This window comes from Phascolarctos cinereus, unplaced genomic scaffold, assembly GCF_003287225.1.
Source record: "Phascolarctos cinereus isolate Bilbo 61053 unplaced genomic scaffold, phaCin_HiC Scaffold_3;HRSCAF=262, whole genome shotgun sequence".
Lineage (NCBI taxonomy): Eukaryota > Metazoa > Chordata > Mammalia > Diprotodontia > Phascolarctidae > Phascolarctos > Phascolarctos cinereus.
The window spans coordinates 161,976,942-162,004,644 of NW_027555736.1; the positions used below are offsets into that span (position 1 = coordinate 161,976,942).

General features: G+C 37.0%; 1 protein-coding gene and 1 pseudogene across 3 annotated transcripts in view; both read right to left on the reverse strand.

Annotated features, from left to right (window-relative positions):
- Positions 1-27,703, reverse strand: part of TMOD3 (tropomodulin 3) — a 79,844-nt gene that overhangs the window by 17,045 nt on the left and 35,096 nt on the right. For all 3 annotated transcript variants that reach the window (XM_020980890.2, XM_020980898.2, XM_020980908.2), the window contains 3 exons: positions 6,671-6,793; positions 2,937-3,026; positions 1,412-1,542 (listed from right to left, as the gene is read on the reverse strand). In XM_020980890.2, coding sequence (XP_020836549.1) covers positions 1,412-1,542; positions 2,937-3,026; positions 6,671-6,793 — 344 coding nt within the window. The remainder of the gene's footprint in view (positions 1-1,411; positions 1,543-2,936; positions 3,027-6,670; positions 6,794-27,703) is intronic.
- LOC144456191 (nuclear cap-binding protein subunit 2 pseudogene) lies at positions 14,850-16,486 on the reverse strand (annotated as a pseudogene).

The following is a 27,703-nucleotide window of genomic DNA, read 5'->3' on the forward strand; positions in this document are numbered from 1 at the left end:
GTAAAATAAAATGTATCTACTGCAAAACCAAACCAAAACATTTCAAAGTAAGTTGTCTGATTATCAATGACAAAACTATCCTCCATTAATCGGTAGTCTGGCAAGTCTGAGGCACCATTGATGTGTACAGTTCATTGCCTCGAGGACCTATCATGGGAAGTATAAAAGAATGAGAAGTCTTTTCCCTGAAACGATCAGGAAAGGTATGTTTATGACATATTCTAACCTCTGTAATAGGATATAACTTGATCTCAACTGGCTGTCTCTGACAAAGAAAGAAACATACAGGAGTGAATACAATCAGGATGTTTTGAAACTGCATTCCCATAAATAACAACTGTGGCTTGTTACATGCAGCTACTTACTGGCAAGGATAAAAAGCCAACAAAAGAGCTCCAACTCCAGGTGATTACTTAGTTTCTTAAAATTTTTATATCTTTAAATTCTTAAAATTTCTGGATGACCTCATTTCTTATTTTAGAAAGAAGGCAAAATGCAGTAAATAAGCAGTAAATTTAAACTATTATTAAATCTATAATAATCTGCTCCTCAAAAGCAGTACCTCAGCTAAATTATTTAATTTTACTTTTGTGTAATTAATAAAAAAAAAAAATGGGAAATAAAGACCACCACAATCCCAAAAGCCCTCTCAGACACCTTTTCCACTGTTTTCTTAGAAGCTGAAATGGTTAAACCTAACTGTGATCTTGAGGGTAAGATGTTAGGACAGTGGAAGCAAGCACGACTAGCCCTGCTGAGAAGGACCACACTTTATGATTCCCTGTGTTGCCATAGAAAATATGAGCTGATTCTGCTGTAGCTTTAAATTTTTCTACATAACTGAGGAAAGGCAGGGACAAAGTAAACTAAAATTAGGCAGGGTTTTTTTTGTTTTTTTAGAAATTTGAGGTGTTAAGTAGAGAGAGGATTCAGGACCAACAAAAAAGCTGAACTGGTAATTTTCTACATGTTCCAGGGGGCAAGCCTAGCCCAGGGAAAATAAGAGGTCAATGAACCTCTTGTCTTGCTCCAGTTGTTCACCCTAATTCACAGCACTCTCTATTCAGCTTTTCTCTCAAGGATTTTTCCTTTTATGAGGCAATGCAGGAAATAATTTTTATAATATATAGTTCCTAGGTAAAATCCTAGCTTTAAGTAATAACAAGAAGTAACTATACTAATTAAAACCCAGCCAACTCTTATTCTAGGTTCTGATGGATAAAAAGGAATGCAATATGACCTTATTAAATTAAGAACCTACCTTTATATTCATATAAAACTGGGGATGGTTCTCTGTTATGATAGGTGAATGTACAGAGTGTAGATGTTGATGCATTCAAATTTAGATACTTCTTACATTCAACTGAATAAAAGCAATACAATATAGTATTATTAATTCTTAAGAACTTACCTTTATATTATTCAAATTTACTTCAGTAAGACGAGAATCATTTTTCTTAATTCTCTGTAAGCTCTCCTCAACATTTGTAGGATTTGGTGGTTCATCAAACACTGGTAGGATTTTTTCACCCTTTACCACATCTATAACATAAATGAATCAAGAACACTAACCTCACTGATTGACTCACTGGTTGCCGGTACTCACATGCTTATTATGGAAACAGAATCACTGAATCCATCATCTAGTAGAAGATTTTGTTCCTCATGATTACTCACATACTCTAAACTTTAACACTGCTGAACATTTTTAGGCAGTTGAATACAAAAAACGTTATCTTAGATTTGAAGTAGCAAGTATATCCAGTCCAGTGAAAGAGAAAGAAGTGAGGGCTTTCCTAACACCAGGGACAGTATGAATCAAGGCGAAGGCTTGACGGTGCAGTGCAGGTTTGGGGAACAAAAATAGTAATGAAAAAGGAAAGAGAGCATTTCTGGTCAGTGACAAGATTAATACGAACCACAGCTTGAAAGGATTAATTAAAAAAAAAACCTAGTACAATCTTGTGGGGCATTAATGGTGGTATGGGGCCAGCACATGGTAGGTAAGAGTTTTAATGTCAGGCCACATATTGAGGGAAACTGACAAACCATAATATGTCCAAAGACAGATCAAAAAGAAGGGCAAGGGGTCTAAAAACTGTGTCATCTGAGTTCATTTAACCTGGAGAAGGAAGACAAAAGGAGACAAGATTGCCACCTTCAGAGCTGTCACACAGATGAGGAAACAGATTTTGTTCTGTGTTGCCCCTAAAGAAATAATGAGAGCTAGGAAAGGGAATTACAAAGAAGAAGACACAAGGTCTACATAGGCTCTAATGGAGATGGGGAGCTCCCCTACCCTTAAGGCTGAAGGAGCTGAAAGCTCACCATGCCGAATGATGTAGAAGCGCTTACCAAGAGTGGAAGGTTAAACTACATGGCCTTTATGTTCCTTCCAATTCTAAATCTTTTGATTCTGTGAATCCAGAATAATTATATTCATACACAAATTTGTATTGATATATATTTTTATATAGCATATTTAGTAGGTTTCCAGCATGTGCACAGAGACATGCTGGTTCAGAAGCTATACACACATTTCTAACTTCTCCTGAATCAGAGCTTTACAATATGTTTTTATTATTCTATTGGAACTGTTGTAGGGCACCAGAACAAAGATTCTTATATTAAAATGTCATTATAAAAACCTAGATGATTTTTGGATTACCTGCCATTTTATTTATTAGACTCTATTATTACAGACAATCTAATTTCCAGTTGTGGTGGTAGTAGTGTTTTTTACCCTCTGGAATAAACTTTTAGCTAAGCAATTAAATATTTAATGTTGCATGTTCATAGATTAACTACATCATTATTAGTAGATGTCATACTCATTATCAATATAAAACTCAGTTTAAGTGATAAGAATATATATGTGATAAAATTACCTTACATTAAAAGGGGGTTTGAATATACAATGGATATTAAGTACTTACTTGAAAAATCATCTTTGCCCACACCATTGTTACTTCCTACTATATCACAGAGCTGGGTGTTGGTTATCAAATTATGCATTCCAAGGATTGCTATAAATACAGAAAAAGGAAAAATTATTTCTTATTCAAATCCCTTTAGGATATACATAATTTATTTTTCAACTACCTAAGTAAACAACTTAAAATAATCTCTTATTAATCTGAAAGGTAGTTAAGTCCTTACTTTTCAACCTTCAAATTTGCTGAGCCTTAATATCACTGGATTCCCTCCCTACTGTAATCTGTTTATTCATCAGTTCCCCCATTTATAGTATCTTCTGCATCATCCCAAACATTACCACCCTCTTCTGGCAAAAAAAGGTAACTACAAATTCACCTACTTTTCAGAGTTCGGTCTAGATTGGTCATTTCATTAGTCTATAAAACTCCTGGGGAGGAAATCCCCTCTCCCAAAGCATGTCAGCTAGCAACTGTCCTACAAACTATAGTATTAAACAGTTACCCCGGGCACATAGAAGCTAAGTGATTGCTCAGGGTCACAAAGCTAGTGTCAGAGGCAGAACTCAACACAGATCATCATGACTGAGGCCAATTTAAATCTGAACCCAAGTCTTCCTGTTATACCTACTCTTTATTATAGCCCCTCTATCAAGACTGCCCACAGTCTTGATTATGAGGCTTAAAATATTAATATTTTGAAGTTCTGCTTTCCAAACCAGTTTTTAGGGATTGAGCCAGAACCGACTGTATGTCACAAAATTTCTTGTACTCCGTTTGTCCCTCGTTTTTTTGTTTTAGGTTGTTCAACCTCACCATCATTATCAACAAACATCTGACTTCCTATTAGGCATATAAAAACACCATGTTATGGGAACAGACTGTTTAAGTTATAATTGCACTACTCAAAAGTGCCACTTGGAGGGGAAATTTATTTTGCCATCTTTCACAAAAATTAGGCTCCAAGTATAAGTTATATAAAATGCTTTTCGGTACATTCCATTCTGATGAACATGTCATTTAATTATTGTAAAGAGTTATTATCCTTATATCTACCTTATAAAATACTATGGAAGGTGGTAGGCTTGTATATCATTATTTGCTGTAGATATCAAATACATACTTAGAGTAGATAAATGTGGATCAGCCATGACTCTGTCCATCTGACTAATGAGGAACCAACCCTAACTATGCCCTAGGTGCTAGTCTTTATCACTGTTGCTTTTTTTTTCCTCCTGAAGACCACTATTCACCTTTTCCATCCAGTGAGGGAGAAAGAGAGCATATGTTCTGTGCCTAGGCCACGTGAGTGGCCCATTTGAAAGCAACAGTGACAGCTCTGGTTCTTCCCCTCACCACTTCTGGAAAACAAGCAGAATAATAAGTATGACCAAGCAACAGCAACCACTCTGCTACCTGCCAGTCATTACTGCCCAGCCATCTGAATCATGTGCTTGCACAGGGAAAAACTCAGCACTGATTTAAGGGAAAAAAAAGGCTCCTTCTATTGCCTAAATATTTGGGTTGATACCCAGCCTCTCCCTTCCTATGGGAAACCTGCCAATTGAGAAAATATTTTTATAAAGATTTCTGTGTTTGGTTTGCAACTGTCAACTTGGGACAAGCTAAAAGTAAAATAAACCATATCAATATAAAAACTGCACTATAAGATTTAGTGGAAACCTTTTCTCTGAGATTGACAGAGCCAAAGTTTAAAATCAAACATATTTTCAGAACACCAATGAGATAATAGTTAATCTTCTGCTGAGGTAAGAACATATACCTATTTGCATATACATGTATTAGTGGAGACAAAGCAGTATAAAGAACACCAGAAGACCTAGAAGAGTCAGAGACCTAGGCTTAAATCTCAACTCTACCACTAGGTAGAGTACACAACCTTCAGTGAGCTAATGACTTGACCTCTCTGGACCTCAGCTTCCTTGAGGGGCTTCCTGAAGTGGCCTCCTTCTAGTTTAAACAATCAGTCAATCCATAAGCTGTCATTAAGCATATTACGTACCAGCACCAATGCTATACGCTGGGGATACCAAGACAAAACTCAAACAGTGCTTGTCGTCAAGGAGCTTGTTAAATTCTGTCAGGTGTGAGGGAAGAGACAAAACAAACACAGACACATATAGATGGGTGTCCCAAAAGCTTAAAACTGAACTGAGATTTTTGGGACACCCTGTATGTAAAATGTAAGTCATTTTGGGGGCTAGCAGATGGGAAAATCAAAAAAGCTTCATGTAGGAGTTGGTGTTAGGAGATGAGTTTTGAATTAACCAGAGATTCAATGAGGAAAAGACGTGAAGTGAATACATTCCATGCACTGGAGACAGCCAATGCAAAGGAATGGAGACAAGAGATGGTGTATCATTAGAGAAGCAGGTGTAGAGATCTAGGAATCATCTGAAAAGAGATGTTAATTGAATCTATGGGAGCTGATGAGGTCACCAAGTTACCAAGAATATAGTAGAAGAGAAGAGTTCCAGGACAAAGCCTTGGGGACATCCATATCTAAGGGTTGTGACAGAGATGATGATCCAGGAAAGGAGATTGAGAAGGAGCTTTCAGATAGGAAAAAGAGAACCAAGAGAGAGCAACAAATATCAAGAAAATCCACAAAGTTGAAAGAGTGAATAGAGAGGATAGTCAGTGTCCAATGTGACAGGAAGATGAGGATCCAGAAAGGCCATTAGACTTGGAAATTAAAAGACCACTAGTAAATCTGGAGACAGCTATTTCATTTAAGTGATAAAGTAGGAAGCCAGACCCCAGACGGCTAAGAAGTGAGCGAGTGGTGAAGAAGAGGAGGGAATGAGTGTAGGCAGAATTTTCCAGGGTTTTGGCTATGAAAGGGAGCAAAGACATGGGATAGTAGCTTGAGAGGATGGCAGGATATATTGAAGGGTTTTTTTAAAGATAAGGGAGACTTGGGTACATTTGTACAAAACAGAGAAGGAACCAGTAGACAGGGAGAAACTGAAGCTGGAGGCAGGGGATAATTTTGGGAGCAATTGGCTAGAGAATACAGAATATACATGTAAAGAAGTTGGCCTTAGCAAGGAGGAAGGCCAACTCTTAATCAGAGACCAGAGTAAAAAGGAAGCAATTTTGATAAAGGAATTTTATAATTTTTAATTGTGGAAGTAGTATTCCTGTTTTTGATGGTGAGAGTAAAGTTACAAACTTCCCTATGTATATATAGCTACAGTAGAGAACTAGGTCTCATGAGCCAAGGAATTAGGAGATAAGAGTGGTTATGAGTACAACAGTCCCCAAGTATAAGGCAAGAGTTGGGGTGGAGAAGAAGACTGTGAGCCAGGTAGTGAGCTCCTTGAGAAAGGAGGGAGGGTTAGTGAGTATGACTTGACAGCCAAAAGATAACTGTCTCCAGGATCTGGATTGGATAAAATTTGAGTAATATGAATCTCAAAGGAAGAGACGAAGCTGAGTGACTGTGTCAAAGGGAGAGTCTGGGAGTAGCAGTGAGGATAAAGGGTATTCTGACTCCCCTCATAAAGGACCAATACATTATGGGGTATGAGAAAAAGGGCCGCATAGATGCTGAAAGGGCCTGAAAGACGCCAAGTCTCTGTGAATACCATAACATGGAAGAAGGTTTAAAACGAAGGGAATTTCACTTACACACACACACACACACACACACACACACACACACGCTCGCGTGCATGAGCCCTACAACATTTTGTTTTGAAAGAGATACTTACCTGCAAGATCACACAATTCTGTATCAGAAGCACTTGTTAAAGCCTCTTCTAATTCTGGATCAAGGGATATTTTTTCTTCTGTATAAGATTGCATAGGTTTCTGTTTAGGGATAAATATTTTCCCTGTAAAATAAAATAACCTATTAATCCTCTTGACTTACTATCATAGGATTTATATTATACTTACCTATATGTATCTATAGCTGAAGAAAAAGGCAATATCAAAGCAACTGAAAAACCTAAGTAGATAAACATCTCTAATAATTTAATTTGATCCTTAGATATGCAAAAATGAACCTATTTTTGAAATATTATAGGAGTAGTACTATGAGTAAAAGAAACAGGAATAATCATTTGAGAAGTTTTCTAATCACCATATACCAAATTACACCTTTATTTTTTTTTGGGCTAGGCAATGGGGTTAAGTGACTTGCCCAGAGTTACACGGCTAGTACATGTGACACATACGAGGCCGGATTTGTACTCAAGTGCGCCTGAATCCAGAGCCAATGCTCTATCCTCTGTGCCACCCAGCTGCCCCCTAAATTACATCTCCTTCTAGGAGCATACTACCTAAGCTTAAAACGTTCAGCATTAAGATGTAAAAAAAATTTTTTTAACTATCATAACTAAATAATAAATATAGCTAGCATCTCTTTAGAGTTGACCAAGGTTGTGGAAGTTCAGGAACACAAAGTCCTAATTTCAACAAGTTGTAAATATCCAAAAGTCTATGGTAAAATTTCTGATCACTGTTCCATAAGTTTCATACATTTAGTTTCATAGTCTGTGTCAATGGTATCTCCCTCTCAACAAGTTCACCTTTTAAAAGTTGGTTATCAATAAAAAGCACAGGCCTCAATTTTTATAGGAAAATGAATCAACATACTCTAATCCAGGGGTGGGAACCTGAGGCTTCAAGGCTACATGTGGTCCTCTAGGTCCTCAAGTGCAGCCCTTTGAATAAATCCCAACTTCACTGAACAAATCCTTTTAAGGAGATTAAGAGGCCCCATGTGGTCTCACGAGGCAGTAATTTGACAAACATTAATAATAATGAATGAGTAAAGACCAATATTATGATTCAATTACACCATAAGGTGATCCAGAAACAAGAGGCTTATATACAGGTCAGGAGAGGCTATCACGAGATGTTTTCTGGCTTCTCCCTAACTGAGTTCATTTCAGAAGTCCCATTTTCAAGAAATGTCAAGTAAAACTACTCTTTCTTTTCTTCACTCAAGGGTCTGCCAGCCAACATGGCAAAGTAATCCTTAATCGTATGTCTATGAGCAAAGTAATCCCATATACCGCAAAGAATGTTGTAAAGGTAGCCCAGAATTAGTGCACATAACATAAAATAGTCCAGAAACAACAGGTTTGATTTGTCTTACACTGCCAGCTGAACTTAGATCTAAGTCAGTATAGTGGGGCTGAATCTCAGCAAAGACTAATAACTACTAATAATTAAGGACTGTCTATTGCTTTCCTGAGAGAAAGAGCTTTATTTGATCTCATCATACATACAGTACATACTGATGACAAGGGTACACTAAGCACTGCACATGTTACGTGGGGAGTTACAAAGGAAACAAAAAAACAGCTCCTGTTCTCCTGGAGCCTACAATGGGCAGATTGCAATATTTACTTTACTACTTACACACTCTATATACAATATACACTCTATTACTGCTCCATGTTTAACCTAAAATGGTCCTGCTCTCTATCACCTACCTGCTAGTTGTAGATGAATTGTAGATGACCACAACTCTGTAACAAAAAGATGGCAGAAGAAAGAACAAGGGAGCAGAATCTAAGGTCAGACCCAGCCCTGAATTGAGTCAGATTTTGAGGATTATGAAGTACATGGCGTAGCACTGTAAATTCTTCAAGCAACCAACAAGACTTTACTAAATGCTTACTATTTAGAAAATACAAATAGGAGGCACAAAAGAAATGGAATACTGTTTTAAGAAACTGAGGAGATGAAAACATCCAATGGTTTTTGCTAGAAGTTAACCTCTATATCCATAACTCTAACCTCTCCATTTATGACTTATTCAAATCAAATTACTGAATAAATAATTTACAAGATTAGACAAAACAAAAATGAAATGGATTTGAAGGAATAAAAGTTCAAGAATATCAAGGGGAAATAAAGGGTGCTTGGTGCTACTAGATCTCAAACTACATCATGGGGAAATAAATAAAGGATGCTTGGTGCTATTAGATCTCAAATTACATTACAAAACCATAAGTATCAAAACCATCTAGTATTCAATTAAAAAAAAGACAGCCAGTCATGCTAATTTACTTTGGGTGTCACTGTGAACTTGTTTAGTCATTGTAAAACAAAAACAAAAAAAGAGTTTGGAATTATGCAAGAAAAGTTACTATATTGGAGCAGCTAGGTGGTACAATGGATACAGCACTGGCCCTAGAGTCAGGAGGACCTGAGCTCAAATCTGGCCTCAGACACTTGACACTTACTAGCTGTGTGACCCTGGGCAAGTCACTTAACCCCACTGCGTAGCCAAAAAAAGAAAGAGAGAGAGAAAAGAAAAGTTACTATATTGCCCACATCTTTCAAACCAGGAGTCCCATTTATATCCCAAGAAGGCTAATGACTGTAAGAAAAGAACCACCATTAGCACATTAATGTCTGCAGCATTATGTAGGATAACAAATACGTGCCCATGACTGAGGAATAACTAAACTATAAAAACAATCAAATATTATTGTAGCTTATGGAATGACAAATATGAAGAATTTAGAGAAACGGGAAGATTCACATAAAGTGGCGGATAATGAAGAAAGCACAGTCAGAAGGATAGTATACACAATAACTATAAAGTAATACTAAGAAGTAATAAAACTAATATAAAATATAACAAACAAGGGTGAATTACTAGTGGAAAGTAACACACACTATTAAGTCATAATCACATTTGTAGGTGCTTCACTAAACTATTTTCTTGTGTTGAAAGAAAACAAAACAATTTCTTAAAATAAAAGCTAAGAAATGACTTCATAAAAATGAAAGAAGGTTACCAACAAGCTGCTCAGAAAAACAGTAGTAAAAGTCTTTGGAATAAAGGAAGGGTGATATGGCACCAAACAATGGCTCACATAGTAAAAATCCTGATCAAAATCCGGAAGCCAAATTTTAGTATTTTCTTGAGTTTTAGGAAGATTGCAAGAATATTCCAGCTTGTAGTGGCCTTCTGTCTGTACAGAGATAGGAAATAAATCTAGAAGTCATTTCCTTTGCTTCCAAACACTTCAGCTGTGGAACTCATAGGAGAACATAGGCCATTTGCAGAGTTTGGGCCCCTTAGAGGCTAGAGATACTATCATTTATTCTATCATCCCTGGGATGAAGCCATGAATGAAGATTGGTACTACAGGATAAAAGACTAAGGATGCCTAACCCCTGGACCCTCTCTCCCTTACTTTGCAACTAGGATAGGATGAACGCATTAGCCAGATAGCTAACACAGAAATGACTGGATTATCTGACTAGTGAACAAACTGATCTCTAATGTCCCAGGGCTGATGGGTGAGGCTTCTATCCATATAGCTTGGTGGTGCTCACCGGCACAGTACCACACACTGCCTCCAAGAAAGGACTGTACACAGAAAATAGTATATGTACGGTCTACTGTATACAACACTTACTTACAATTCTACTGGGTGATGTAAATAGGTAACTGTGTATGACTCTGGTATACTCTGCAATGAACCTATGCTACATGTAGTAATGTGATGGCTGCTGCACGATAATGAACCATGTACCTGCACAGTATTACAAGTACCTGGGGCAGCATTTAGGGGCTGCCAATTCTATTACTAGCGTTGGAGAAGGTAATGAAATGAGCAGCTCTGAAAGGAGCAAAGGTGACCTTTCCCCAGATATCATAAACCTAAGGCTAAAGAAATTTAAATGGCTTCTTTACCCATGATGACTGAGGCCTGAGGTACATGAGGAAGAAGAGCCTTCCAGATTGTGTGGTCACATAGTTATATGGAACAAGGTCTAGAAGCCAAGAGGTGGTGGCATCAGCATTGGACACACTGGCCAGGAAAGCACCAAAGAGTGCCCAAGATAAACTAGGATAGGTCTCAGGATAACTATGAGGCTACACTGAGAGGTGGTGGCAGTAGCCAGAAGCCAGCTGATAAGATAAAAGCAGGAGATCCAGGAGCTAATCTACACAAAAGCAGGTCAGCACAAAGAGTTCAGACCTCAAAAGGAGGGCAGCTGATAAAGTGGGGATCTGATTAACAGCTGTAAATAGTTTTTTATGTCTATAATTGCTCCCTTGCTAACTGGATTTGAAAAGTTACTTTTCTGTTCTTTGCATGCCCTTTAATAATAATACCCACCTACTGTGTATTTAAATGCTTTTGTTAACCTAGAGGCTGGGGAAGGGTGGGGAACAAAGAGCCAGATTATTACATTCCCAGGGTTTCCTTGGGTGGAGGCAAAATAAACTATGGAATTATACCTGGAAAGCCTTCAAGGGTTTCGTATGGGCTATACATCTCATAGCCTGGGAAAATGGAAAAGACACTCCTAACAACAAAATAAATTGCTGAGGAGAAAGCATCAGCAGGATTTGGTGATGGGATTGTCTATAAAAACAAGAGGAAAAGGAGACAAAAATGATTACAAAACCTTGAGGCTCAGAGACAAGGGGCTTCAGGAATGGGTGATTCATTGCTGATGATGAATTCTATTATTGACAAATTAAACTTTAACCATAACAAAACATCCCAACTGGAAATGCTATGTAGGCAGTCAAAAATGTTGTGCTGGAGGGAGGGTGGCAGAAAAGTACTTAAAATGCATATTTAGGCCTCATAAAGAGTCAATTTTCAATTCTACATACATAAATTATCCACCTTAAGGATTATCACAGAAAAATTTTAATCCCTGTCTATTTATTTATGTCACCCCTAACACCTTACTAAGATAATTCCTTCACATTCAGTTGATATGTACCCAAAAGATTCAAACTAACTTAAAAATCTTTAAAATTTGTTTCATAATTTAATATCTATAAAATATTAAATCTCTCCCTATCATCCCCTATGCTTATGCTTAAGTCTCTCCTCCATCCTTGAATTCCCTAGCAATCTTTATGGGTTAGAAACCACCTTGGAAATATGGAACATCTTCCAAAAGCTTAGAAATAAAATAGTCCTAATTTATAAAGTATTGCTAACAGAGCATGAATCATTAAACTCATTTCATATAAATTACATTAGTAGTGTTTTTCTAAATGATCATATTGAATGGGATGTCCCAGTGAAGACTTCTCAGTGTAATTAAGGTTTGGGATAAGGCTGAGTGGGATGAGCGGACCTGTGAAGACTTCTTAGAAGAATAAACAGAAATTGTATTGAGACTCCAGGCAGGCAAAGCAGCCTGACAGGCCTAAGTTTCGATTTACTAGAAATCACCTGATTTACGGGAATCTAGCCCCAGGTACCCCCCCCCCCCCGCCCCATGCCATTCTTAAACCCTTGGACACCCCTCCCCTCCCCCGGTATTTTGTTGATACACCTGTTGCTATATCTCGGTCATGGTGACCTTGCTACACAGTACAGTGTCTAGCTTGACTGCACATTTTTAATTGCTTCTTTAATATTACTTCAGCAAACTAAAAAATATGGATATGTATATTGTTCTTTGTTTTGTTTTCAATTTCTATGGTAGAATTTCTCGTTGAGATTGTGAGCCAAGAAGTGGACAGCTGGTGGGAAGGGGGAATTTACCCATTAGGGCTATTTAATCTGGCTCTTTGTTTTCTGTACCTTGTCTCCCCTCATTACATCATCCTGGTGGAGGAACACCCTAGTCTCAAGAATAGTAAATAAATTAACTTTCTGTTTCTCCTTGAAAAACCTCTAAGCATGTTTTTTTTTAATTTGAGTGGCATCCCACACAATTCTAACCCCTGAAATCATGAACAGTAACATGATCATAATAAGACTTTTTAAATCTTGTGTAAAGAAAAAGTATGCTCTGCTAGGTTAATGTCTATTAATAGATCTGCTCAGTTACTAACTGTTCTCAAAGGTGATAGGAAGTCATACTGTCAAGCTGACAAGACTTCAAGGCTCCAACATTAGGGCCACTTTTAATGTTGCTGACATTTAACGATTTTTTTAAAGCTTAATTTGTATTAATGATATTTTCTCCATCACTTTTTTAAGTCCAGAAAATAAAAAAAACAACAACCAGTAAACCAAACCTTGCCTTTTTAGTGTTAGCTGATGTCCCAGGTATAAATGCTCACACTGAGAGTATAACAAGAGGCTCGCGGAGCTGTTTTAAACTGGTTGCTGCACGGCCCTTCTGACAATACCACTTCCCTCACTACCCTTTCTAGAACTTGATATACTTTCTCTCATAACCCCTAACTCACTGGGTGAGGTGGGAGTGTTGGAATACTCTGCTTCCCATTATCGCGTCTAGACTCTCCCTCTATCACCATCATTCAGCAAACTTTATTCCTGTGAGGTTCACATTATTCAAATGTAACACTCAATCCATATACTACTGTCTACTATCTATCCAATTCCCAGGACACTCCCTTTCCTTTCCAAATTTATTTAGTATTTTATTTTCCCCCAATTATATGTAAAAACAATTTCTAACATTCATTTTTAAATTTCTCTCCTTTTCTCCCTTCTTTACCCCCGCCACTGAAAAGGCAAGAAATTCCATTTAGGTTATACATGTGTAGTCATGCAAAACATTTCCATATTAGTCATGTTGTGAAAGAAAACATAAATTAAAAAAATCCTCAAGAAAAATAAAGAAAGTTAAAAAAAGTATGCTTCAATCTGTAATTAGACATCATCAGTTTTCTCTGGAAATGGGAAGCATTTTTCATCATAAGTTCTTCAGAGTTGTCTTGGATCACTACACTGCAGCTAAATTATTCACAGCTGAGCATCTTAAATATTGCTGCTACTTTGTACATGGTACATTTTACTTTTCATCAGCTCATGTAAGTCTTTTCAGGTATATCTGGGAGCATCCTGCACATCCTTTCTTATAGCACAATAGTATCCCATCATAATCACATGCCACAATTTGTTCAGCCATTCCCCAACTGATGGGCATCTCCTCAATTTCCAATTCTTTGCCACTTAGAAATAAGCTCCTATAAATACTTCTATACATATATGCCTTTTTCCTTTTTATCTCTTTTGGGATACAGACCTAGTAGAGACACTGCTTAGTCAGAGGGTACATACATGGTTCTACAGCCCTTTGGACATAGTTCCAAATTGCTCTTCAGATTGGCTAAATCATTTCATAATCTCACCAACAGTGCATTAATATCTCATTTTTCCCACATCCCTTCCAACATTTGTCATTTTCCTTTTCTGTCCTATTAGCCAATCTAATAGTTATGAGATACAACCTCAAAACTGTTTTAATTTGCATTTCTTCAATCATAGTGAGTTAGAATACTTTTTCATATGGCTACAAGATAGCTTTGATTACTCTATCTGAAAACTGCTTCATCTTTCGATCATTTATCAATTGGGGAATGGCTCTTATTTTTATAAATTTGACTCAGTTCTCTATATGTTTGAGAAATGAGGCCTTTATCAGAGAAACCTGCTTCAAAATTTTTTACACAGTTACTATTGCTAACTATTTCCCTCCACCCTATTCCCCAAACCTGCCCCTATTCTCTTCACCCTGTCCCTTGAGTTGCTTCTGACTACCCTCTAAATCTGCTCTTCCTTCTACTACCCTTCCCTGCTTTCTCTTATCCTCTTCCTCCTCTACTTTCCTGTAGGGTAAGATAGATTTCTATACCCAAGTGAATATGTGTTATTCCCTCTTACATTTTAATGATTTTCAGTGAAAGTCACATAGAGGTTTGGGGCTTAATTCTTGTACTGAGGCAGAGAAATAAATTAGAACCTATTAGAAGTAAACTGCTTTCAAAACTTCAGTGTTGGTCTTGGCAGGATCTGTCAGTCAGAATTGTCTGTTTCGTTTTGGGTGGTTTTTTTGGAGTTTCAAATTAATTTATTTTTAGTTTTCAACATTCACTTCCACAAGATTTTGAGTTCCAAATTTTCTCCCCATCTCATCCCTCCCCCCACCCCAAGATGGCATGCATTCTGAATATCCCTTCTCCTAATCTGCCCTCCCTTCTATCTCTTATCTCTTCTCTTATCCCCTTCCCCTTCAATTCTCCTGTAGGGCAGGATAGATTTCTATGCCCCATTTCCTGTATATCTTATTTCCCAGTTGCATGTGAAAACAATTTTTTTTAAACTTTTGTGTTCCAAATTTTCTCCCTTCCTCCCTCCTCACCCACCTTCATTGAGGAGGCAAGCAAGAGTTAGCTGTCTGTTTTTAAAATATGGGCTTTCATCACTCATTGGTTATGCATATTTTCCCATTGCTCCCTCTCCTATTATCACAGTCTTTTCAATATTCATCTTCTACCTGGCCCCTAGATTTTCCCTATCCATACTATCTCCCTCTTTGAAACCTGCATCCCATTCATTCTATGTGGATGATTTGATCATGCAGGCAAATTCCATTAATATACTGCCTGGCATTTTCAGCATCTGCTCTGGAAAAATAATCAACAAAACAGAATCTATGTACTATTTTCTTCACTTTATCCAGGCCCATTATGATTTTCTTTATGTCACCACTTTTGCCATTATTCATAGACTTGTTTCTTGGTTGTATAAAAGGAAAGGCTTCCAACATACATACTTCTTTCGATTTTTCTTGTCATCTTATAAGTTCTGCTCACAGTGCTGGCTGAAATGCACAGAGGAGGCACTGTTTGGCTTACTCAGAAGCCCACCCAACATGGCTGAGCCTCACCTGTCCCTCACCCTTGAAAAACTCTCATTAGACATACTCTTTCTTCAAGTTTATATATGTGTGTACACACACACACACACACACACACATCCTTCCTTTCACAGACAAACTTCTTGAAAAAGTTTTCTATGAACTTGCCTCCAAATGCTCCCCTTTTTTCTAAATTCTAAGTAATATGATTTCTGACTTCATCACTTAATTCGAATTGTTGTCTTCTGAGTTACCAATTATCTTTTAATTGCCAAATCTAACAGCCTCTTCACGATCTGCATCCTTCTTGACCTCTCTGTAGCATCTGACACTGCTGACCATGCTCTCCATCTGGATACTTTCTCCTCTAAATTTCCTGACATTGCTCTTTCCTGGTTCTCCTCCTATCTACTCTTCAATCTCCTTTCCTGATTCATCACCTATGTTATACTCCCTAATTATTGTTGTCGTAATCCTCCTGTTCCTCCCCCCTAAAGTCTCTGTCTTGTCTTCTTTCTATATACTATTACATTTGTGAAAAGTGCCTACAGAACATCCATTTCTAATGCTAAATAGGCAGGTGGTGATATGGGACTGCAGCCAGAAAGATTCAATTAATCAGTAAACATTTATTAAGCTTCTGCTATGAGCCAGGCACTGTACTAAGTGCTAAGAACCTTCTATATAGATGATACTGGGCTTGGAATACGATCTTCCAGAAGGCAAAGGAGCTAGGACTACAATCAAGAATAACCTACTCAGCAAAACTGAATACAATCCTTCAGGGGGGAAAATGGATATTTAATGAAATAAAGGACTTTCAAGCATTCCTGATGAAAAGACCAGAGCTGAACAGAAAATATGACATTCAAATAGAAGACTCAAGAGAAGTAATATAAAGATAAACATGAAAGAGAAATCATAAGGGACTTAATAAGGTTAAATTGTTTACATTTCTATATGGGAAGATGGTTCACATAACTACTAAGAGCTTTATTATTATTAAGGCAGTTAGAAGGAGTTTATATAGATAGTGAGTCAATTATGTTAGAATGATCTCCCAAAAAAATGAAGGGGTTCAAAGAAGGAGGGATGCACTGGGAGAAGGGGGAAGAGGTAGAATGGGAAATTTTTTTACCCATAAAAGAGGCACGTAAGGAAGAGCTTTTACAGGAGAGGAGGGAATAGGGTAACATTTGAACCTCACTCTCACTGGAATTGGTTCAAAGAGGGAGGAATGTAAATACATACTCAGTTGTGTACAGAAATCTAACTTACCCAACAGGGAAGCAGGAGGGGAAGGGGATTAAGAGAAAGGAGGAGGATTAAAAAAAAGGGAGGGCAGATTAAAGTAGGCACTGGTTAGAAGCAAAATAAACTTTTGAGGAAGAATAAGATAAAATGGAATGGGCGGAAATACACAGTAATCATAAATGTAAATGGGATTAGCTCACCCATAAAACAGAAGTAAATAGCGGAATAGATTAGAAACCAGTATCCAACAATATGTTGTTTACAAGAGACACACTTGAAACAGAAAGACATACATGGAGTTTACATAAAGGGCTAGAGCAGAATTTAATACATTTCAGCTGAAGTTAAAAAAAAAAAAGGCAGGGACAGCAATTATGGTCTCAGACAAAGTGAAAGCAAAACCAGACCTAATTAAAAAGAGATAAGCAGGGAAACTACATTTTTCTAAAAGGTACCACAGAAAATGAAGTAATATCAAAAAAACTTTACAGCAAGTTTCTCTGATAAAGGCTTCATTTCTCAAATACATACTGAGTATAGAACTGAGCCAAATTTATAGAAATAAGAGCCATTCTCCAACTGATAAATGGTCAAAGGGGGAAAAAAAAGCAGTTTTCCGGAAGAAGAAATCAAAGCTTTCTATAGTCATATTAAAAAAATGCTCTAAATCATTACTGATTAGAGAAATGCAAATTAAAAGAACTCTGGAGGTACCACCTCATACCTCAAAAAACAAAGGCTGGAGGGGATGAGAGGAAATAGGTACACTAATGAACTGTTGGTGGAGCAGTGAACTGCTCCAACCACAGTGATGAATAATTTGGAACTAGGTCCAAAGGGCTATAAAACTGTGCATATCCTTTGATCCAACAATACCACTAGTAGATCTGTATCCCAAAAAGATCAAAGAAAAAGGAAAAGGATCCGTATGTACAAAAATATTTACAGTAGCTCTTTTTGTGGTGGCGAGGAACTGGAAACTAAGGGGATGTTCATCAATTAGGGAATGGATGAATAAGTTGTGGTATATGATTGTGATGAAGTATTATTTTGCTATAAGAAATGACAAGGTGGGGGTGGCTTCAGAAAAAAACATAGCAAGAAGTAATGCAAGGTGAAGTGAGAAGAACTGGGAGATTATTGTGCACAGTAACAACAATGTGTAATGATGATCAACTGTGAAAGACTTGGCTACTCTGATCAATACAACGATCCAAGACAATTCCAAAGGATTCATGATGAAAAAATGCTATCCACCTCCACAGAGAGAACTGATTGAACTCTGAGTGCAAATGGAAGTATGATCTTTTCACTTTCCTTATTTTTCTCATTTTTTTTTCCAATATGGCTAAAACAAATGTTTTACATGATTTCACATCTATAACTGATATCATATTGCTTGCCTTCTCATCGGGTGTGGGAGGGAGAGAGAGAATCTGAAACTCAAAATTTAAAAAGAATGCCAAAAATAAATAACAAAAGGAAAAAAAATGAAAAATATAGCAAGAGAACTTTATTCAGCAATCCTCTTATTATTAGCTCAGAAATGAACAAGAAAGTAGCTGCTGGATTGTATCCAGGAAACACGACAGTGCTTCTATGACTCCAGGCTTCTTCTGGAAACAAAAATAAAACCCCACTTTCTAACACAAATAATCTGGTGGTAGTGTATGGCTGGAATAATAGAACACCACAATCTCCAAAGAGTCAAAATTGTAACTCACCTAATTGACTTACACCTAAAAGAAGATGAACATGGTAGGTATGAACAGATTGGGTGCTTCATTGCTATCTATATGATGTTGAGAGATCTAGAAAAGGACTCCCCATACATTAGGAGGATCCCTTGTAGAGGATTTATGGCAGGACAAAGACAAAAGCTGCATAAGATTAAAAAGCATGCATGAGTTTTGATCTGCACTGTTGGAAAAAGTGATTACGCTGATGAGATGTAGATCCATCCGTATTAACGAAAACAACTGGGCTAACTGGAAAGGGGAGAGATAATAGGTAAAGCAACCAACATTATTTCTTTAAGTTTAGCATGTTAAAAATAAGAATGAAGATTAAAAGTACTGTGTGTGCATATGCGTGTGTATATATACACACCTAATTACAGCTACAGTAATCCATGTGAATTATCCCAGCCTGATATGTTTCTCCTCATTTAATATTTGTACTAGGTTTAGGACGATAAATTCCTTAAAAGAAAAAGAAAAAACAGATGAGTAAATAGCAGACAAGAGAGGTGATACAGAGGGCAGAACTAGGAGCAATGGGCATTCGTTACAAATGCGAGTGTAGAGCTGATGGGGAGGGACAGGGAGGGGGGGCCTTCCTGATAACCACAATTCTCCAAAAGTAGAACGGGCTGCCTTGGGAGCTGGTGAGTTCTTCCACAGCAAGTCTTCCAGCAAAGGCAGGATGACCCCTTGTCAAGTATGTTTTAGGAAGGATTCTTATTCAGTTATTAATTGTCACTAGGCAGTCTCTGAGGCCCTTCCAAGCCTAAGATTCGGAGATTCTTCTTTTAGAACAAAATACAGACCTAGTATAGATTCCCCACAATGGTTCCAAACTGCCCTTCAAGCTTTCTTTCACATTACTTCCTTTTTTATAATATAATGTCTAGCCAAACTGTACTACTACTACTACTACTACCACTGGGTGTTCCTCAAATTCAACACTTCTGCCTCTATGCATGTGCAGTGTCTGTTCCTCATATTGTGATGCACTGCTTCCTCATCTCTGCCCTTCAGAATTCTTCCTCTTCCTTCAAGACACAGAGCAGAAGCCATACCCCACATGTAATCTTCCCCAAGCCCCCAGTGGAAAGTGCTCTCTCTTCAAATTTTCCTTCTTTGAGTACAACTCTTCTACTCCATCACTTTCCCTCTTGTGAATGTTGTTACCCCACTACCACTCAAAGCAGAAAATTAAGTTCCTCATGGACAAGGATTATCTTGTTTTTCATCTTTGCATTCCTATCACTTGCATGGAGCAGACTCTTTTTTTTGTTTTCTTTTTTTTCTGAACCTTTCAACCAAAAGTGAACATTTTCATATACAAACATAAAAAGAGGATTGGATATGAAATCATGAATTTCTATGCCAGTTTTCTTTTTTTAAAGATATGTAATAAACTCAATACATTGCTTTTAAAACAGTAATGTCTATTTGTGTTTCCTTCTGGTCTCTTTTTTACATTTAAGAAATATTCCCAATGGCCTTTTTCTTCTGGCATCCCCACTGTTAGCTCCTTCCTCACCAATAACCCCTCAAATTTAAAATGGGAAAAAACTTAATAATGAATAAGCTTAGTTAATCAAAACAAATGCACATAGTAACTATGTCTAAAAATGTATGATTCTTTTTCTACCTTGAGTCAGTCTCCTCTCAGTCAAGTAGTAGGTAACATACTTCATTCTAAGTCCACTGGAGACACAATTGGTCACTGCTTTGATAAGAAGTATTTATGGGCACCTAGGTAGCGCAGTGGATAGAGCACCAGCCCTGGAGTCAGGAGGACCTGAGTTCAAATCCGGCCTCAGACACATAACACTCACTAGCTGTGTGACCTCGGGCAAGTCACTTAACCCCACTGCCTACCAAAATGAAAAGATAAGTATTTAAAGCGTTTAAAGATGTTTTTCTTTCAATATTATTCTTGTATAAATTGTTCTCCTGGCTTTTACTCAGTTGACTCTGCTTCAGTATATATATATATGTACACACACACACAAGTAGTCTCAGGATTGTCTGAAATTGTTTTGCCCTCAGAAGTTCAAGTTGTTTTACTTATGACTATTCCCTCTTCAGTATTACACTTCCTCTAAAACCTCATCCTATTTCTCAGCTGAGTTTGGTATATCTTTACACTTAACTCTCCTTGTGTATAAATGCATGGTATGGATATGTGTGTGTGTATGTATGTATGCGTGTTCAATCTTCTTTTGTACTTTCATTTCAGAGTTGATACTCAACACAAGTCTTTTTATCAGGAATGCTTGAAAGTCTTCCATCCCAGTAAAGGTCTATTTTTTTCCCTGTGTAGAATTAAACTCAGCTTTGCAGGATAAGTTATTCTTGGCTACAAGCGTATATCTTTTGCCTTTCAGAATATTATACCCCAAATTTCTTCTTGTTTATGGTAGAAATTGCCAGATCTTGTGGGATCCTGATAGCTGGTCCTTTGTACTTAAGCAGATTTTTTTTCTTGGGGTTTGAAGTATTTTTCTATGACCTAGCAGCTCTGGATTTTGACCATGACACTCCTGAGACTTCTCCTTTTGGGATTTCTTTTAGGAGGAGTCTTTTTATTTTAGTCTTTTAGTGACGACTTTCTTTTTAAAATTTTTTTTTATCAATTTATTTATTTTCATTTATCAACAATCACTTCCATAAGCTTTTGAGTTTTAAATTTTTCTCCCCCTCCCTCCCCAAGATGGCATGAAATCAGACATAGGCTATATATATATATATATATATATATACACATTCCTATTAAACATATTTTCACATTAGTGATGTTGTAAGGAAGAATTAGAACCAATAGGAGGAACCACTAGAAAGAGGAAACAAAACAGAAAAAAAAATAGCAAAGAGCATGCTTTGATCTGCATTCAAACTCCACAGTTCTTTCTTTGGATGTGGACAGCTTTTCCATCATGAGACCTTTGGAGATGTCTTAGATCCTTGCATTGCTGAGAAGGGCTAATTCTATCAACGTTAGTCATTGCACAATGTGGCTGTTGTTGTGTACAACATTCTCCTGTTTCTGCTCTTAGTGAAATCTTTCTATTTTTACTTTGCTCTCTGGTCCTAACAAATCAAGGCAATTTTAGTTAATGATTTCACGGAATGTAGTGTACAGTTTTTTTAAAAATCATGGTTTTCAGGGAGTTTGATGATTCTTAATTTAACTCTGTTTTGCCAATTAGCTGTTTTTGGTAGCACATATATTATAGTGTATTTTTCAATCTTTTAATTTTTTTTCTAACGTTTCTCATCTTGTGAAACAACTATCTATTAAGAGCTTATTGTATGCCAGGCAGTCAGCAGGAAAAAGTGAAACAGTTTTTGCCCTCAAGGAGCTTATACTCTAATGGGAAAGTTTTAAATCAGAACATATAAGATAATTACACAGACAAGCAGCCATACAGGAGATAGTACTAGCAGCTAGAGGGATCAGGGAAGGCCTTCTGGGGGAGGTGGTGCTTTAGCAGAGTCTTAAAAGAAGCCAAGGATTCTGATAGTTGCAAGTTGAGAGAGCACTGACATCTACTGGGCATTGACCGAGACAGAAGACAAGGTGACGCATTAAAAGGGACAGCAAGCAAAAATGTACGGCTGGACTGCAGAGCATGTGGGGCGGGGGGGTGGAAATAAAATGTGAAATGATTGGAAAAAGGAAGAAGCTAAGTTGTGAAGAGCTTTAAATGCCAAGTATAGGACTTTATATTTGATTCTGGTGGCAATAGGAAGCATTCATTAGACTTTACTAGGAGGAGAAGTATCATGATCAGAACTTTGTTTTAGAAAAATAATTTTGGCAGCTGAGCAGAATATGTGTTGGACCAGTTAGAAAGTTATTGCAAAAGTCTAAGCAAGAGGTGATAATGAGGGCCTGAACTATGGTAGTGAACTCTGTCCTACCCATACTAGTCACTGCCAATCCTGTTTGCTTCCAAAATCCATTCGGTGGGCTTATGACCATATTGAGACTTTTTTGTGAGATTTGCAGGCATCTCTGGTTAGGGAGACTTACATATTGTTTGCCTACACTGGTTCTGGGATTTTTAGGGGGGGTTTTGGCCCTTTGCTACTACCTGTGGGCCACTGGCTAACTTTCTGTGCAGCTGAGGTAGATGAAATCACTTACTGTATTCTCCTATTGGATTTCTTGGTCATTATTCTTATATATTTTTTTCCCCTGGAGTAGATATATGGGAGCTGAGCTGCCTACTTCCATTCAAGCAGCTATCTTGACTGGATGTCACAAAGTTTACTCCTAAAAAATGCTTCTTTTTAAATTTTTTATTTTAATAAATGCTTCTTGGATTTGTTAAATATACCATGTTTTATGAACTCAGAACCAAGAAAACTATGACATACGACACTGTTTTTAAAAGTCTGTTATTACATCTGTAAAACGGGGATAATAATAGTACTTATCTCCTGGAGCTCCTGAGAGGATCAAATCAGGGCCTTGGTTGATCTGACTTGATCATGAAGGAGGACTGGTATTGGAAGGTGGAACCTCATGTACCTTGCAGCAAGCAGGCAGGAAACATGGCAGTACTATTGAGTGGTTGGAGCTGTTCTAACTGAGGGTGCCATTAGTAGTTAAGAGCAGGAGCAGGGTCCATAAGCCAAGCTTTATCCATCTATAATAAATAAACATTTAGCAAAGTGCCTGGCACAAAGTAAACACTACATAGATATTATTATTATTATTGTTATATGAGTTTGATACAAACATCCAATTCATGCCTCTCAAACTGTATCTATAATACCCTGGTATCACCCAGTTATTTTATAAAGTGACTCTACTGGTATCTTTTAAGAAAGCACATCAGATCACAGGATCCTAAGATCATAGATTTAGAGCTGGAAGAAAAGTCAGAGGTGATCTAGTCCAAACCTCCTAATTTTACAGATGAAGACAGAGAGGCCTAGAGAGGATAAATGACTTATCCACGGTCACACAGGCAGTGAGTGGCTATACCAGGACTCAAACTCCAAGCCTATCACTTTAAGTTCAGTGCTATTTCTACTACACCGTACTGCTCCTCTAAGGGATTTTTAAATTTTATACATATGTATGTGTGTGTGTGTGTGTGTGTGTGTGTGTGTGTATTTACAAATAGATATGCTATATATGTGTGTGTGTGTGTGTGTGTGTGTGTATAAGCAATATCCACTATAGTCTTTAAGATTTCTGATACATAACTTATTATAACCATTTAACAATAATTCTTGATTTTATTACAACTATTTGTAACATATAAATATGTCACATATTCACATAACATATACAATAATTTTATGTTCATATTATGTAATGTTTTATTATAAATTTGTAATATATTTAATATTTAATATAGAAATATAGAATAAATTTATATTACCATATATAACATCATATACAACAATTTGTAATATGCAAACACGTCAAAGTGTTGTCATGGAGAACAACATTCAAGGACATTTGTAAACCACTTTTCTCACAATAATCCTGTAGCATAGCTGGTGCAGGTATTATTATTTCTTTTTTACCTACCAAGAAACTAAGGTACATCAGGTTTGTTAAGGTTAAGGTTAGCAGCTATAAGTGAGAAAGCCAGGATTTAAACCCATGTAATCTGAATTCAAATTTTTCTACTATACTATAGTAGACCTGTATGATTCTAAGATAATATTTGCCTTACCTCCAGTTGTTTAAGAGAGGGTATTAGGGGAATAGAGAGAGTGGAGAGAAAAGATGATAGTAGTTAGGAAACATGAGCCAAAACTAAGAAAAACGAGATGTAAAAAATAGCAAGGAGAAAAGGAAAAATAAGGAAAGTTAAAGAATAAAAAAGGAGGAAGGAACAAATGAGAAATTGGGAGAAATAAGAAAAAGTTTACATTCAAAATTATTGTAACAGGGTATTTTCTATTTCCTTTTGTGTCTTTTTAAAGTTTTATCTCATTTCCTGCTTGGGTAGCAAGACACAAATGTAAATAGATAAGTTACTAAGGAACAAAAGTTATTTTGTTTACAGTTATACAGTGTTTACTTTTATAAAATACCGCATGTTTGTCTCATTTAATTTTTATGTTAAAATGTGATTATCTCTTATCTTTGTGAACCTGTGAATCTGTATTCAATTACTTCTTATGCAATAAGTGTAGACTTTTATGCAGAAGAGTAATGCTTAGTCTTTATTATTCTTATTTGTAAAATGAATGAATTTAACTATGTGATCTCTTTAGTCCTGTTCTGCCCTAACATTCTATGACTCTGACTGAAATTTTATATAATTTCAGAAGAAGTTTAGCTTGCTTTTCAGCTACCTTGTTCCTTTGATCAATTTATTAGCCTAACTTTTGGTTGAATTTCTACCTTGAAAATACCTGGCTCCCTATAAATTTCTACCTTTCTTGAGATCTTATTATCTGGATATCTTCTGTACAATATGCTATTTGAGTTATGATTCTTCATCCAACACATAATAATTAAACTTTTCTCTGTGAAAAGCACTGTGCTAGATACAGTGGGGTACAAACATTGTGAAGAGAATGTTCCTACCCTGGCGAAATCTGCAATCTCAAGGGAGAGGAAAAATGTGCACACATTTTCTAATACAGGCCAGAATATCATGTGTCATATGAGAAGTTCAAATGACAGCACTTGGCAATTCATATACAAATACTAGATGGAGTGAACACTTGAGTATTAAAGGAATTCAGAATGAAGCAAAAAGATCATTATGGGCTGAGGTTAGTTCAAAAAACTTCAAACGGAGGAAGTTAACCATAGTAGCTACATGGATTAGGTTGTGATATAAAAACTGCCAGAGATAAGGGCTAAATCCCCAGAGGGCTGATGATACTTTTGCCACATTGTATAGAATACAAAGCCTTCCCTTTCAACCCAGGTATCATAGAAGGGAATGTAAAGTATAATATATAAACAATAGCCACTATCAATGATAGGCAAAACTTTCTGAATACAGATCCTTTAAAAGCTCTTTTTGTTTAGCTGTCTTTCAGTTACATTAAGACTCCTGGTGACCCCTTTTGGGGTTTTCTTGGCAAAGATACTGAAGCGGTTTGCCATTTCATCTCCAGCTCATTTTACAGATGAGGAAACTAAGGCGAACAGGGTGAAGTGGCTTGCCCAGGGTCACATAGCTAGGAAGTATCTGAGGCCAGATTTGAACTCAGGAAGATGAGTCTTCCTGACTCCAGCCCAGCGCTCTATTCACTTGCCACCTAACTGCCCCTTTATGATGATAGAATTCTTATAGTTGAGTTGGCCTTGGGCTGTTTTAAAATATGGGGACATCACAGGAAGAGATATAAAAGGGAGGCATAGACACAGGCAGAGAAACGGCGGACATCTAATCATGATTACATCCCAATACACAGTAGTGTTGAGAACTGACTGGCTCACAAAGCTACGTTCCTTTTTTTCCCTCTCTATCCTAATGCCATAGCTAGATGTCATTTCTGCAGATTTCTTTTTGGAAGACGTGGCCACCTAACTCCTTCCCTGCTGTACTGTTTAGATTAGAATCCTATTAAAAGAGTCTTTTGCCTATATAAAGTTGAAACAACTAAGAACAATCCCAATTTCAATCAGGCTGGTCTACAACTTAGATTATATGCTACGCAAAGGAAAGGGCATTTTGAGTATCACTCAATGACAGACATTTGTGGCAGCGCCAGCCTTGTGTCAGCACAATGAGACATTGTGGTGAAGGAGAGTTGCTTAGCTTCTCTAGGTCCTTGTTTCTTTAGCTGTAAAGTGAGTTGGACTATCAGATGATCTTTAAGGTCTCTTCCAACTCTAAGTGCTTATCGTTCTATGATTCAAAGGTACCTGGGTCAAAAATTGTTAACCTGGTTCACATCAGATAGTGATTTTGAAAAAATAGTAAGCATCTTGGCACACTGCATCTACTCTTTGGCACAAACATAGGTTTGGATTTTTGCCATACATATAAATGAGCTGTTATACAAACAGCAATCCTGGCTGCTTCTACTGACTGCTATTTTATAGTTGCAGAAACACCAGTGAACTATTTTGACAGGTTTTAGTAGGTGTCATGGCTTTGTTTTTCTTTAATTTCTTGTACATACTGTCCAAACTTTTTTTCCCCTAGAGACAATTATTACTATTTTTTTTCCTACAAAGGTGTAATTTCAACGCATTGAGGTTTTTCTTTACATAACCTGTTTCCTGATATATGAAATATATTCCCAATTCCTTCTATCCTTTTGTTTGTACCTCTTCTTTTCAACATCTCACGTTCTTTCGTTTTTAAACTTTATCCCTTTTGAAATATGCCTGGAACACAAGCCACAGGGACAGGTTGGTCATCACATCTTTTATATGAAGTTAATGCTGAACGTGATTAATCATTCTTTCTCTGCTGTAGGTCTAACTGTCCAGATTAATACATAATGAGCCATTTTTCTAGATGTAATACATACATACATACATCTGGTTCTTTGGTGTATGGCTATAGCATTATTTGAAACTGTCTCTCTGTGGAGGTTTTAAAAAACAAACAAACTGTCATACCATCTCTGTCTATAGAATGCCAAGCTGGTCTTGTGGCTTTCCAACCACATAAAGCTATGCCAGATTGTATAAAGATGTTACTGAATACTACTAACAAGGATCAGATTTTGGGGGTTAGTGAGACAACAAGAGAGGCCAACAAAAGCTGCCCTCTACTTTTGCAATTGCTACTACCAGGTCACAATCTCTTCTACACGACACTGCGATATTTTGATTAAGAAATATAATAAGGTAGAATCTGGAATCTGGAAGTTTTAATAATTGCTTAAACAGTTCATACATAGGTGCAAAATTAGGCAATTCAGTTTGTCATTTCATATTATAGTACCTGAAAAGCCGGCCAGTTAAGACCCAAAAGAAAAATTTAAAGGAAGCTAGACGCTGAAAGTCTTATCTGACTTCATGTAGAAGAATAATTATCATATGGGGGACAAAAAGCATCTGTTCTCTATCTCCAATAAGGACAAAACAAAATGAAATGGGCTTAAACTATAATGTGTGGGATTCAGGAAAAAAAAAACAAAAACAACTTCCTAAAATGACTACAATCAAATGGGAAACTAGGTTACCCAGAAAGTTGAGAAATCTCTTTCCAGGGAAGTCTAACAAAAAAATAAACAATAGTTTAAAATGCC